The sequence below is a fragment of the Tachysurus vachellii genome, chromosome 12 (assembly GCF_030014155.1).
Source record: "Tachysurus vachellii isolate PV-2020 chromosome 12, HZAU_Pvac_v1, whole genome shotgun sequence".
Lineage (NCBI taxonomy): Eukaryota > Metazoa > Chordata > Actinopteri > Siluriformes > Bagridae > Tachysurus > Tachysurus vachellii.
Genome location: NC_083471.1, coordinates 12,913,354 through 12,925,903, shown reverse-complemented (window position 1 = coordinate 12,925,903; position 12,550 = coordinate 12,913,354). Strand labels below are relative to the sequence as shown.

The following is a 12,550-nucleotide window of genomic DNA, read 5'->3' as shown; positions in this document are numbered from 1 at the left end:
TGACTTGAAGCGTTGTCTATAAAATGATTGACAGGAGACATATCCAAACAGAAACAGTGAATTTGCAACCTCTTGCTAAAGACATGATTTCATCTTTTGTCCCTACATATATTTAGTATTAAGGGAAAAAAAACTATTGTAACTTTCATTCAAATTGTGATTTCTTTTGATTATTATTACTAAACTCTACATTAAAGATTTGTTAAACTCTATTCAGTATTTACTTTTTTCCTGTGTATTTACTAATTGTTTGGAGCTTAATGTTACTTATACTTTCTGCATTTTTGCATTGCATCATTGCTGTCGTTAAAGTTTGAACCGTGAATCTCGTCTCATTTCAGGTTTGGCAGATCCCCGAGAACGGTTTGGTGACCCCTATGTCAGAGCCTGTGGTGGTACTTGAGGGACACTCCAAAAGGGTGGGCATTATCACTTGGCACCCGACAGCCCGCAACATTCTGCTCAGTGCTGGTGAGTGACTGTGCACTTTCCCTGCTTACAGTCAAATTTTTCTTTGTTAAAAAAAAAAAAAAAAAAAAAAAAAAAAAAAAAAATGTAAAGTTTTTATTTCTGGTTATTATTGGATTACATTTATGTAGCTCCATCCAAATTTGTTGTCATATAAACTATAATAAAGAATAAGAAATGCTGTCAGAGCTACTGTTATGGAAAATGAATCAAAGCTTAATGTTTGAATAGATTTGAGAATTCAGCAATGCTGTGGTGTGGAGGAAAAAAAACTGTATAGACGTTGAACCTGTGTAACATTGTGTGTTTTGTTGGTACATGATATGAGATCAGTGTGGCAATTTAATATATACATATTAATATACAATATTTTTAATTTAGGATGTGATAATATGATCATGATCTGGAACGTGGGTGTGGGTGAAGCGCTCATCACGCTGGAGGACATGCACCCAGATGTAATCTTTAGCGCTTGCTGGAATCGCAACGGCAGCCTCATCTGCACGGCCTGCAAGGACAAGAAAGTGCGCGTTATTGACCCACGCAAGGGGGAGATTGTTGCGGTATGCACACACACGCGCACACACAAACACGGCTGCTTCAAATATAGACATTTTAAATATGTTACATTGTGCATACATACAAAGTGTGTAAGCAGATTAACAATTGTGTATGTACGTGTTTGTGTGGCAGGAGAGGGATAAGGCCCATGAGGGTGCAAGACCCATGAGAGCCATCTTCCTGTCTGACGGGAATGTCTTCACCACTGGCTTCAGCCGCATGAGCGAGAGGCAGCTCGCACTCTGGAACCCGGTACAGTTCTTTACACACACACACACACACACACACACACACACACACACATTACAAAAATGCCTCCTTTTCCACTTGTACAGACACCAAAATTTAGGTTAAAAATTAGTAAACAATAAATAAAAGTAATAAACTTCATTTACTCAACTTAGGCTTTAAGGCAGTTGATATGTAAATGAGGGTGATGAAATAAGTGTACTGCAGCTTGTAAAACTCAAAATGGAGCAGCACAAATGTTTAGGCTACTAAGTAATGCAGTGGAAAAAGGGGGGTCCAACACATTGAGATTATGCTTAAAGAAGATACAATTGACACATCTACAAGAATTACAACTGTTTTGTTTTTTGTTGTTTTTTTTTCTTTAAAAATCAAGAAATATAGCTTCTATGTCATGATCTACATGGGAATGGAGTTAAGTGTGTGTGATGTTTAGTTTTGTTTTGTGTTATTATTTTTAACTAGCAAAACATGGAGGAGCCGATTACAGTCCACGAAATGGACACGAGCAACGGAGTCCTCCTGCCTTTTTATGACCCTGACACCAACGTGGTGTACCTGTGTGGAAAGGTAAACGCTAGATCAGATACATCTTCCTGAGTCCTAAGGCAGAATATAGTATGTTTTTTTGTGTGGGTGTGTCAGTGAATGAATGATTGTGTTCTGGGGAATGTAGGGTGTATGTGCGTGCGTGTGTCAGTCGGGGTGTCTGTGTGTGTTGAGGTGTGTATTCGGCTGTGTGGGTGTTAGTGCTGTGCGTTGTAGTGATGAAGCTAGTGTATTGTTGGTTTATAATGTGTTCTTTTTTTCAGTCACAATTAAGCAAAATTTATTACAAATAAATTGGACTTTTTTTTATTTATCTTCTTTAAGGAAAACAATCAGTATTCGGGTGATGTGATTTGATGAAGTGGAGTTATAACCCCAATTCTTTTTCTTTTTAAAGTACACCCTGTAACTTGCTTGTGTCTGTGGAACACTGTCTGTGGCTCCTTCCTCAGACCTGTGATTTGTTGTGCTGATGTGGAAAATTAATCAGCGCTATCTAAATTCTGAAAGTCTCAAGCCTTGTTTCGTTTTGTTTTTCCTCTTCATCAGGGTGACAGCAGCATCCGTTACTTTGAGATCACTGACGAGGCACCGTATGTGCATTATCTCAACACATTTTCCAGCAAGGAGCCGCAGAGGGGGATGGGATACATGCCCAAAAGAGGCCTGGACGTCAACAAGTGTGAGATTGCCAGGTTAGAGGAAAGCAGCAACTTTTTCCCTGTTGTGTTGTGTGCGAGAGAGAGAATGGTCCAGTAGGTGGCAGCAAATACCTCTTCGTATTGCTTTTGCAGTATAACTAAAAATTTTGTTTTGTTTTTTTTCCAGATTTTACAAGCTGCATGAGAGGAAGTGTGAGCCTATCATCATGACAGTGCCAAGAAAGGTGAGTCAACAACAGTTGTGGGGGAACAACAGTCTTCACTTCCTCACACTACATAAGTAGAATCTCCTGCGCAGTATTGTTTACCCAGTAACCAAAAATGCCAATATGGGAGATTCAAAGGATTGCACATACTATATATATATATATATATATATATATATATATATATATATGTATCTGCTCACCTGCTCATAACACACACATGCAGTCCTCAAACTGTTGCACACAACTGTACAGAACGTCTTTTGAAGTCTTTCTCTTCACTGGAACTAAGAGAATCTGTGTACCAGCATGACGATGCCCCTGTGCACAAAGCTCTATGAAGACATTGTGTGTTAATGTTGTGTTATGAACTCAAGTGTCCTGCACAGAGCCCTGACTCTGTCTCAACCCCACTGAACACCTTTGGGATGAATTGTAATGTCTAGTTTGTGGCTGAAATGAACACAAATCACCACAGACACACTTCACAATCTAGTGGCAAGCAAAGTAGGGTGATTAAATCTGTATGTTCAACAAGCACAGTGGGGGTTTCCTGATGCTAGTCTGGTGTCTGTACATGCCTTTTATTCCGACTCCTTGATGTGATTTAATAAAAGAGAACTATTCAAATATAACAACCAAATTCTGTGTTTGGCAAAAGTCAAGTTTTAACTAAACCAAGCTTAACTAAACCTATTTGTCCACCCGGCAACTACAGTTAAAAAAAAAACAAACTACAAAATCTGCTCGTTTCTAGTGCCCATGCTCCTTATTTGTCTACCTTTATTTTTTTTGTGAAGTTTTGCCACTAGAAGGTGGAGACTTTTTTCAGGTTGTGCATATTAATTTTAACTTGTCATTTTCTTTTTTTTTGACCCGAGTCAAGGTCACAGCAAGGAAAAAGATTTTTCTTCATCAGCTTTGTAAGAAATGTGTGAGAAAATAAGACTATCAGGGTGACTATCTAAATGAAGAACAAGAAGTTTATTTCAGTATAGCAGGGACAAAATACATGAAGTACTTTTGGGTTCATCAGAGTCAGTAAGAACCCAGGACAAATCATGTTAAAGCATTTTTTATACTGCTTTAAATGGTGATCATGGTCATGTACACCTTGGCTTGGTATTGTTACAGTTGGTATTGTTACAGTTACCAAATGGTCACTTTAAATGGTAATCGTGGTCACGTAGACCCTTTGTTAGTGGCGATCCTTGATGTCCTGCTGCTGCTCTCGTACTAACGATTTAATCAAGTTTATTAATTTAGAGTTCTAAACTTATTACCTTATGACACGTAAGCCTTTTTAGGAATGAGCATTTATCTGTAATTTCTTACAGCTTCCTTCCAGTTTGTATAAAATATAGTAACAAAAAAAGGCTGAATGTGTTGGCGGTTAAGATGTCAGCAGAGATGCTGCTGGCTTCTTGTTTTTAGTCATTAAATAATTTTGTGGATTAAACTAAATCCCTCTTTTCTCTCTCTCTTTCTCTCTCTCCCAGTCGGACCTGTTCCAGGACGATCTGTATCCTGACACGGCAGGACCTGATTGTGCCATTGAGGGCGAGGACTGGTTTGAGGGCAAAAATGGGGAACCTATCCTGATCTCGCTCAAGGACGGCTACATCCCAGCCAAGAACCGTGATCTCAAGGTGGTCAAGAAGAACATTCTGGACAACAAGCCGAAGCCCAGCAAGAATGCAGAGAACAATGCCACTGCTCCTGCCCCCAAAACGGCCAGCACAGCCCCGAGTGTCGTACGTTTCTCACTCTTAATTATTTAGATTATCAAGTTCAGTGTAAATGTATAGATTTGATCTAGTTTCAAATATAACCCTAGAGATTTAGATCTTATAGTAGTGAAGCATCAGGAAGCTTCATGCTTTATTTTCCCACATCACAGACTTTCAAATATGACTCCGCCCACCATGTGGAAAGACAGGAAAATCTTTAGTCTTCAGGGTACTTCATACATGGCCCTGTGTTACCAAATATGCAGTAACGTCATTTCTCATGGCCCTGTAGTATTAATATATATTCTAAATGTCTGCTCCCCAGCTATCACTCTGTTCCTTCATTTACATATCACATGTCATGTAAAGAGGGGGGCACGGTGGCTTAGTGGTTAGCACGTTCGCCTCACACCTCCAGGGTCGGGGTTCGATTCCCGCCTCCACCTTGTGTGTGGTTTGCATGTTCTCCCCGTGCCTCGGGGGTTTCCTCCGGGTACTCCGGTTTCCTCCCCGGTTCAAAGACATGCATGGTAGGTTGATTGGCATCTCTGGAAAATTGTCCCTAGTGTGTGATTGTGTGAGTGAATGAGTGTGTGTGTGTGTGTGTGTGTGTGCCCTGCGATGGGTTGGCACTCCGTCCAGGGTGTATCCTGCCTTGATGCCCAATGACGCCTGAGATAGGCACAGGCTCCCCGTGACCCGAGGTAGTTCGGATAAGTGGTAGAAGATGAATGAATGAATGAATGTCATGTAAAGAGACTCATGCTTATTGGCTAATACCCCAGAAAATCTTTTCAGGCTCTTTTATTTTAATCCTGTTTTCTTTTTTTTTCCTTATAGAAAAGTGACCCCAAATTGGATGAGGTCCTGAAAGAGATCAAATCCCTCCGAGAGCTGGTGAGCAGTCAGGAAAAGCGAATCGCCAAGCTTGAGGAGCAGTTGTCCCAGATGGACGTCTGAAGGACCCAGTCCCCTGTTCCCCCGCCCCTCCCCAGCAACTTTTCAGGAAATTCTATTGGCCAGGTGGGCGGGACTAGTCACTGCCAGTTACTGGGACTTTTTTCCGCCTGAGACCTGCCCAACATTCCAAGACGGACACCCCCCCGCCCCCCCAAATTGATTTATACTTTTCCTTTCTTTTTTTTTTTTTTAAACCCTTCAACCAGGTACATTTACAAAACTACAGCAGGAAAGAGACTAAGCATAGATCTCTCAAAAGCCAAGGTTTTTTTCTTTTTTTTTCTTTAAACTAAACCTTGTTCCGAAAGTGACACTTGTAATGTTTAGTGTTTTTCGAAAGGTGTTAAGCATTCTTTCTTTTCTTATAGTACATAAAAAGAAATTGTGACCAATATTCCAATGTGAAGCATTCGCCAAACTTGTGTATGCTCAGATATTGAAACCAGTATTGTATTCCTCCCCATCCCTTCTTCTTTGTTGCCAAATTTTTAGAGGAAGCTTATATGGGCCTCCTTGACAGTATTTGATCATAGTTTTTTTTTTTCATTTTTTTTTTTTTATTTTAAATACACTTAGTCCACATTGTACAAAAAGGGACATTGCAATAGGCTGGTAACGCAAGTGAGGGGATTTATTTGATTTCTTCGACCCTTTAAAAGCTCTACAAGAAATATTCCTGTGTTGATGCTGATTTTAACCAAGCAGGCTGGATGTACAGATTGACAGAGGAAAGCGACAGAGGAAACCAACATCCACATACTGACACGGTTTTATATTTAGCTTGAACTTTTTTCAGAATTCTGTTTAACGTGAACATTTAGAGCCTTTTTTTGTTTGGAAATGGTTTGTATAGTGGTGTAACTTTTCAGCATTATCCGTGAACACTGAACACAGTGTCTCACCGACGCTTGTCTGATTTTTCTCATCATTCCAAACTCTTCCCTTTCCTCCCCAGAATTAGTATCCTATCCTTATTCTAAATGCATGCAATAACGTTTTTTTTGAACACATTCCCGAATCCCCCCTCCACCCGCATCTCATTTTGTGTCTTTGGTAATATAGTTGAGTCTAATGTTGTTCCACATGATGGTCCATGTTTAAAATATCCAGAAGGCCCCCCCCCACCCCCCATGTTGATGTGATATTTGAACATCCTGTTAGCCATCTTAGCATTGTTTATCATGCCACCTTTTCCTTCTTTCGTTTTTCTTTTCTGAACAAAGTATTTACAGTTCTAACTCCAAAATGAATCTCATAAGACTATGTAACTTCCCGGACATGTAGTTCCTCAACATGCTTCAGCGCATCTTGATCTCTAGGCTGATGCCTTTGCCCTACTCTTCTATACTTCCTGTTTCTGTTGTGCAGGAAGTAGTGACTGCCCTGCTCTCTTAACCATGCAAAACTGGCTCTTGCTTTGGGTGTAGCTCAAATTTGTCTAGACTGCGTCCTATTCTATAAATGAAGAGTAAACTCTGACTCAGGTTAAGAAATGCTTAATGGGTAAGGTGCTTCGGGGTCAGGGGAATAAAACGGTGCCTTCACACTTGCCTTTTTTTCCCCCATCAGAAAAAGTCCATATCTCACTATACATGCTTTGTAGTATGAAGTTGTTCATATTATTGGTAAAAATGTATGAGATTAAGATGATCAGGAGGATGTTTGCCATTGAATAAAAAAAAAAAAATCAAGGGAAATTGAGAATAACAGCTTATGTTTGTTATATTGGAATTTTGATGATGAAATTTTCCACTCGTAACATCCTATCAACTAAATTTTCACTAAGTTCTACCTTGTGATCTGATTGATTGAGTTTTTTAAAGGGATTTTTGGAAGCTCACAAAAAATCCTAATGGTTGAGGGGGAAAAAACACCAAGCGTGAAATCACTATAAGAACGTTTCTGTTGTAATTCATGTGATTACCTCAGTGTACAGCTCCTGCTACCTTTTTTTCCCGTTTTGGTCTTTGGGCTCTTCTTTCTGGAACTGAGATGTGTTCACGGGTGTCTTAGATCCTCTTTATTGTTGCTCACACCACCTACAAAATGTACAGTACCTTTTTGTCTTATTGTCCCTTCATCAACACTGTTTTAGTTAAGATTTTAGAAGGGATTTTGTTGAGTCAAGAGCTTTATTTACATGTGATAATGGGGGTAAGGTTCTGGAAGAATAGATGTGCCATTTTTTTGATACGCTAGCTAGTGTTTTTTGTTGTTTTAGAGAATGGTGGATGCATGCATGAAAGAGTGAAAAGATTTACTGTTAAAAGTCTGAATTGGTAGAACAACTTTGGAGGGCAAGCACGGTAGAGTTTGAGCCTGATTTAGTGTTTGTAGCAACGTATAGAATTGAAATTTTGAACCCTTTTTATACCGTTGATTTGATTTCTCAAATCCGATTGGTCAGGAGGTGAAACTTCATCATTTGTCATTCATTATTAAATAAATAAAGTTTGTGTTGCTAAATTGCTGTGTTCCTAACACTAAAGTCAATCCATTTCTCAGACACACACACACACACACTTCATTGCCTAATTATTTTACTTGTATTCCTCCAAAAGCATTCCATAAAGCAGTGCAAAGTTTCGTGGTTGTAGTCAAACAAGTACAAACATCGTTTCCAGCTAAGAAAACCACTGGTGTTTATCATGTTACTATTAAAGGTATTAGCGTCACTGCTCAGTTGACTTGTACTGTATTTGTGTCCGAGAATAATTGGATTTTGTGATAGGACACCTTGTTGATTGAATCCCACTGGTTCAAGTGAAATCAAACCTGTTAGTAGTTTTTTCACTGATCCCATTATTATTGTGATGTAAGGTCGTAATGGTTGCTTTTCCCTCCAAGGTTATGGAGTGTTTCCGTGAGTTTTGTGATGTTGTAACAGAGTATGTGACAAACCTGAAGGATTTTGGTAAGGTTGATGAGAGCTTGATCTAGAAAGCTTGGAGGATGTGATTTCATGAAATTGCTCTGTAAATATCTCTACTTCTCATTCCAATGCTGCCTCTGTCAAACTGCATAAGAAACTGAAGCCATAGTTTCCAAACTTCCCCTGTTCACTTTAAATGGAACATAAAGTGAATAAATCCAATAAAGTCTGAGGAAAAAAAAATCTGTCTCCTTGTTGTTCGTACACGTGCATCAGATCATCGTGGATGACAGGACATTGTGGTTTAAATGTGAGGTAGAAGCTTGAATTAGTCAGTCATTGTCAGTTGCTTAAAACTTGTCAAATTAGGGAACTGCAGCTGAAACCGACTGCCTTTATACAGTCTCCTGCTTGCTTGTTTGATGCTTGCATCACAGGTTGAAACCTCAGCTTGGTCTGACACTGAGGCAACTTCCTGCACTTGAATTAAACACTGCAAAGTTTTTGAAGCGACATAAGCCACTCGAGTCAGAAAGGGCTGCCGACTCGACATCAAGTATTACTCGGTATGTGCATATAGACTTATTTTTTGATGTTCTTTTATGTAATCTTTAATTTGTACAATCATAGATTTCATTTGTAGAAATGATCCATATGGTTATTTTTTACAAATCTTAAAAAAAAGTCTTTGGTAAGTAGGTAGGGCATCATTCTGGCAAGCAGGAACTTTGTAATAAATGCTGTATTTTTGTTAAATTTCTGAAAAATTCAGAGATTTACATGTTACACTCAAGAATAGGAAGTCTGTAAATCTTCCAACACGTGGACAACAACAGAAACTTTGAGAGAAACATTGTGGTCAAAATATAAATCTTACCCTTTTGGATGAAAATTTTCTCAGTTTTAAAGATACTATCTGTTATAAATGTTATAAGCATTTTTTGTATCTTTTGCACTTGTTCTCAGTTTTTTTTGCTTTGTTTTTTTTTTTTTTGTCGCACAACAGCAAATAGCCATGAATAACAAGCTCAACCTGAGGTCATTTCTTTTTCTTCTCACTGTGAGCTGCTTGGTCTCTGGCAGTCATTCTCTTGGTGTAGAAGAGAAGAATCTGTTAAATACAACCATCTCCAACTACACGCAGGAATATAACAATGAAACTGAACTTCAGCCCACAAAAGGACCTCCGCAGACCACTAGGATTAGAGATCTGTCCGCTGCAGCTTCTACACCCAGCCAGAATACTTCAGAAAAAGCCCACACTCAGCCTGCACAGGAAAATGGAACTTCTGAAAACCTTTATAACATAGAAGGAACTGAAACAAGCAGCACCAAACACCACTCAGCAGGTAATGGAAGCATTGTAGGTACTGAAAGTCCTCCACAATCCTCATTTCCTTTGAGAAATAACAGTTTGTACCCCACCCCACCAAGCTCTGCTTCCACAGTTTCTGCCTCAGGGCGAGGAACCGAAACAAATGTCACAAATTCTGGCTCTATTGTGAGGACGACACATCATATGGTAGTAGATGAACCTTCCACAACAAGTCCAATGGTCAAGCTGACGGTTTCATCAACCAGAGAAATAACCACATTGAATCACATGCCAACTGAACGATATAGCACCCAAAAAACAGACAAATCAACTACCAAAGTTTGTCCTACTGCTGAACCCAAAAGGGAAGGTCTTGTAGGTCGATGCCTCATTGCCATTGCCAGTTTGACTGCTCTAGCAACCATTTTCATCATGACCACCATCATCTTGGCCACAAAGTTGGCAGGGAACAGATACAGGCACAGGGCAAGCCTGCTTCACGACACCGAGATGGTCTGCATATCTACCCTCATGAATGATTCTGATCATCCTGTGCCCACCCCAAGGCGCCCGAAAAGCAATGGAGCACTGATCCCCATCACTGAGGATGAAGACGGTGATGATCTCACACTCAATAGCTTCCTGCATGACACAGAAGCTGTCGCATAGACACTGGGATTGTTACTGTAGATTTTGTATGAAAATCTTTAACCTGACTGAAAATAAAAACAATGCTTTGAGGATGAAAATCAGTCTGGTCACATCTGCTAAGATTTGTCATTCTTGATCTGGAGTGTGTGGTGAAGACATTTTTCCTCCATGCTTTTCCTTTACAATTAAACAAACCTGAAGAACTTTGTAACCCTCAAAGAAAATCAAGAAATTCACAGAACTTGACTCATTTGTAAAATACTTAGAACTTCCTCCTGCACTTGCTCTATGCCAAATTTGTCATATCCTGATGCAGAATTAGAGAACCTGGTTGTTAGCACAGATATTTATGTTTGTATTGGTGTTACATAGGAAGTGTGCGAATTTGATAGACTGACAAGAGGAAGTGCGTCAAAGTGTGGCAGAAGAGCTGCCTAGTGATGGGAACCTTGGGCTGTGGTCTCCTTTCAAACCAAACCAAAAAAACTCTGATGTAGTTACTTATTTTATTCCAGAAAAAAAAACAAACATGCACTTGTAGAAAAACTAACTGTTTTGCACATGTTCTGTTTTTAGTCCTATATATATATATAATCTCAATCACATGTCAGTTGGCTTATTTTTTTTATAGTTATGTTCCTGTTTTTCAGTCTTTCATGATTCATAAGTTCCTCCAAACATGTCAGCTGCTGCTTTGTTATTCGCATGTGCAAGTGACATCTTTCTGAGCTTTGTCTTTGTGTTAAGCTTCAGGAAGAGGCTCTCAATGGACTCAACATAGGTTACGCAAGCTCATGGGACAGAAAAGAAGATTCATTATCATGGGTTCTTCTGTGGTGCCACGTTGTACATTTCATTCACTCGTCTTCAGAAACTGCTTTATCGTGGTTAGCATGGTTTTATAGTTAAAATGATTTTCTATTTTAAGAAAAAGAACTAACTTGCCTGCAGTTACAATCCAAAATACTATAGCATATCCTGTCAGAATTTCTTCGTGTCAAGTAAAATAGGATTAATCGAACATGAACATCTCTAGTGTTTATTATAAAACAGCGATCTTAGACAGCAACAGGAACAGGCACCCAGGAGATCTTGCTAATACATTGAATTTAATTTGTAGTTTTTTATTGTATTTATTTTTTAGAAAAAGCAGCTGTATCTAATAACAACCATGCTTACAGACTCCTACCATATTAATAATGGCTTTAACCGATTTATCATCCATTGCACACATATACAACTGGGAGCAACTTAAAGACAGAAGTACAGAACCTAGAGCTCAAGATGGACCTGGAGCCGAGAGACAGTTACTTATTTATTGCTTTATCTTATTTTACATTTTTAAATTAATATTACATTGTATTAAAGTCATTTCACACAGATTTCCAGTCTAGTCAGTCGACTGACTTATTGGTACAAAAAATACTGCATTTAAATGGACTGGAACAGTATGTGAGCTTATCGGTATAGAGATTAGGTTCAATATATCCTATTTTAGTGTATGGTGTATTAAAATGTTCATTTCTGTATACATACTGAATGTAACTTGTGTAACTGTATTGCTGAATGTAGAACTGTATATTTTGTTGTTTTGTACAGTAAAAGCCTGCTATGTGGAGTTTATTCTCATGGAGGGAGGTTTGTGTTTGTTAGTCTCTAATCTTACAGCCTTTTAGACTTCTTTAGAGATTTCTTTTTTTTTTGTAGTGTAGCAGACAAAATATCATGATGGCATCAAGCTTAACTTGATGAACAGATGAAACAACGGCATTTATTTTGCATTTTATTATGTTGTTTATTGTAACACCTGCTAGAAAGATGAAATGGGAGCTCAGCACATTATGATAAGGTCAAATTACTCTTGGAGTCAATGATAATGAGAGAACATTAACTGCTCACCTGTGAGACAAATAGATATTTCATTTGTGTGCAGGAATTCTAATGATTTAAAAATAGGGTGATGTACCGATTGACTTTGTACAGTCCTTTGTACATTTATATATACAGTAATATGTAAGCTCTATAGTAGGACTGTAGATGGGAGGTTTATTTTAAACCTTGAATGTGTGTGTGTGTTTGTGGCCAAAAGGCTGTAATCGCAAAGGCCTGATGAGAGAGAGCAGAAACCAGGTTCAGAAATAAGAGCTACACCCAGCGCCCACAGAGAGCCTCACCCATGGGAGGAGGCACCACATAGGACTTGAAAAAGGGACTTTAAATTGTTTACAATAATTATTAAATGATTAAGTATTTTGTATAATGCTATGAGATTTTCACTTCTAATCTCTCTTAACCGTGATGAGCAGAAAAGCATCTCAGCTTGAACA

General features: G+C 38.8%; 2 protein-coding genes across 3 annotated transcripts in view; both read left to right on the top strand.

Annotated features, from left to right (window-relative positions):
- The window catches only part of coro1ca (coronin, actin binding protein, 1Ca), a 32,259-nt gene extending 24,408 nt beyond the window's left edge, over positions 1-7,851 (top strand). For both annotated transcript variants that reach the window (XM_060882734.1, XM_060882735.1), the window contains 8 exons: positions 342-471; positions 850-1,031; positions 1,162-1,281; positions 1,744-1,848; positions 2,377-2,522; positions 2,656-2,713; positions 4,195-4,449; positions 5,266-7,851. In XM_060882734.1, the coding sequence (XP_060738717.1) occupies positions 342-471; positions 850-1,031; positions 1,162-1,281; positions 1,744-1,848; positions 2,377-2,522; positions 2,656-2,713; positions 4,195-4,449; positions 5,266-5,385 (1,116 nt within the window). In that variant the 3' untranslated portion in view covers positions 5,386-7,851. The remainder of the gene's footprint in view (positions 1-341; positions 472-849; positions 1,032-1,161; positions 1,282-1,743; positions 1,849-2,376; positions 2,523-2,655; positions 2,714-4,194; positions 4,450-5,265) is intronic.
- An 809-nt stretch (positions 7,852-8,660) lies between these two features.
- selplg (selectin P ligand) lies at positions 8,661-11,841 on the top strand. Its single transcript, XM_060883940.1, has 2 exons — positions 8,661-8,823; positions 9,264-11,841. Exon 2 carries the CDS (start codon positions 9,273-9,275, stop codon positions 10,239-10,241), a length of 969 nt encoding a protein of 322 aa, XP_060739923.1. The 5' UTR covers positions 8,661-8,823; positions 9,264-9,272; the 3' UTR covers positions 10,242-11,841.
- Positions 11,842-12,550: the final 709 nt, after the last annotated feature.

Excerpts from the sequence above, each read along its gene's own strand:
- selplg (XM_060883940.1), top strand. The coding sequence starts at position 9,273 with ATGAATAACAAGCTCAACCTGAGGTCATTTCTTTTTCTTCTCACTGTG.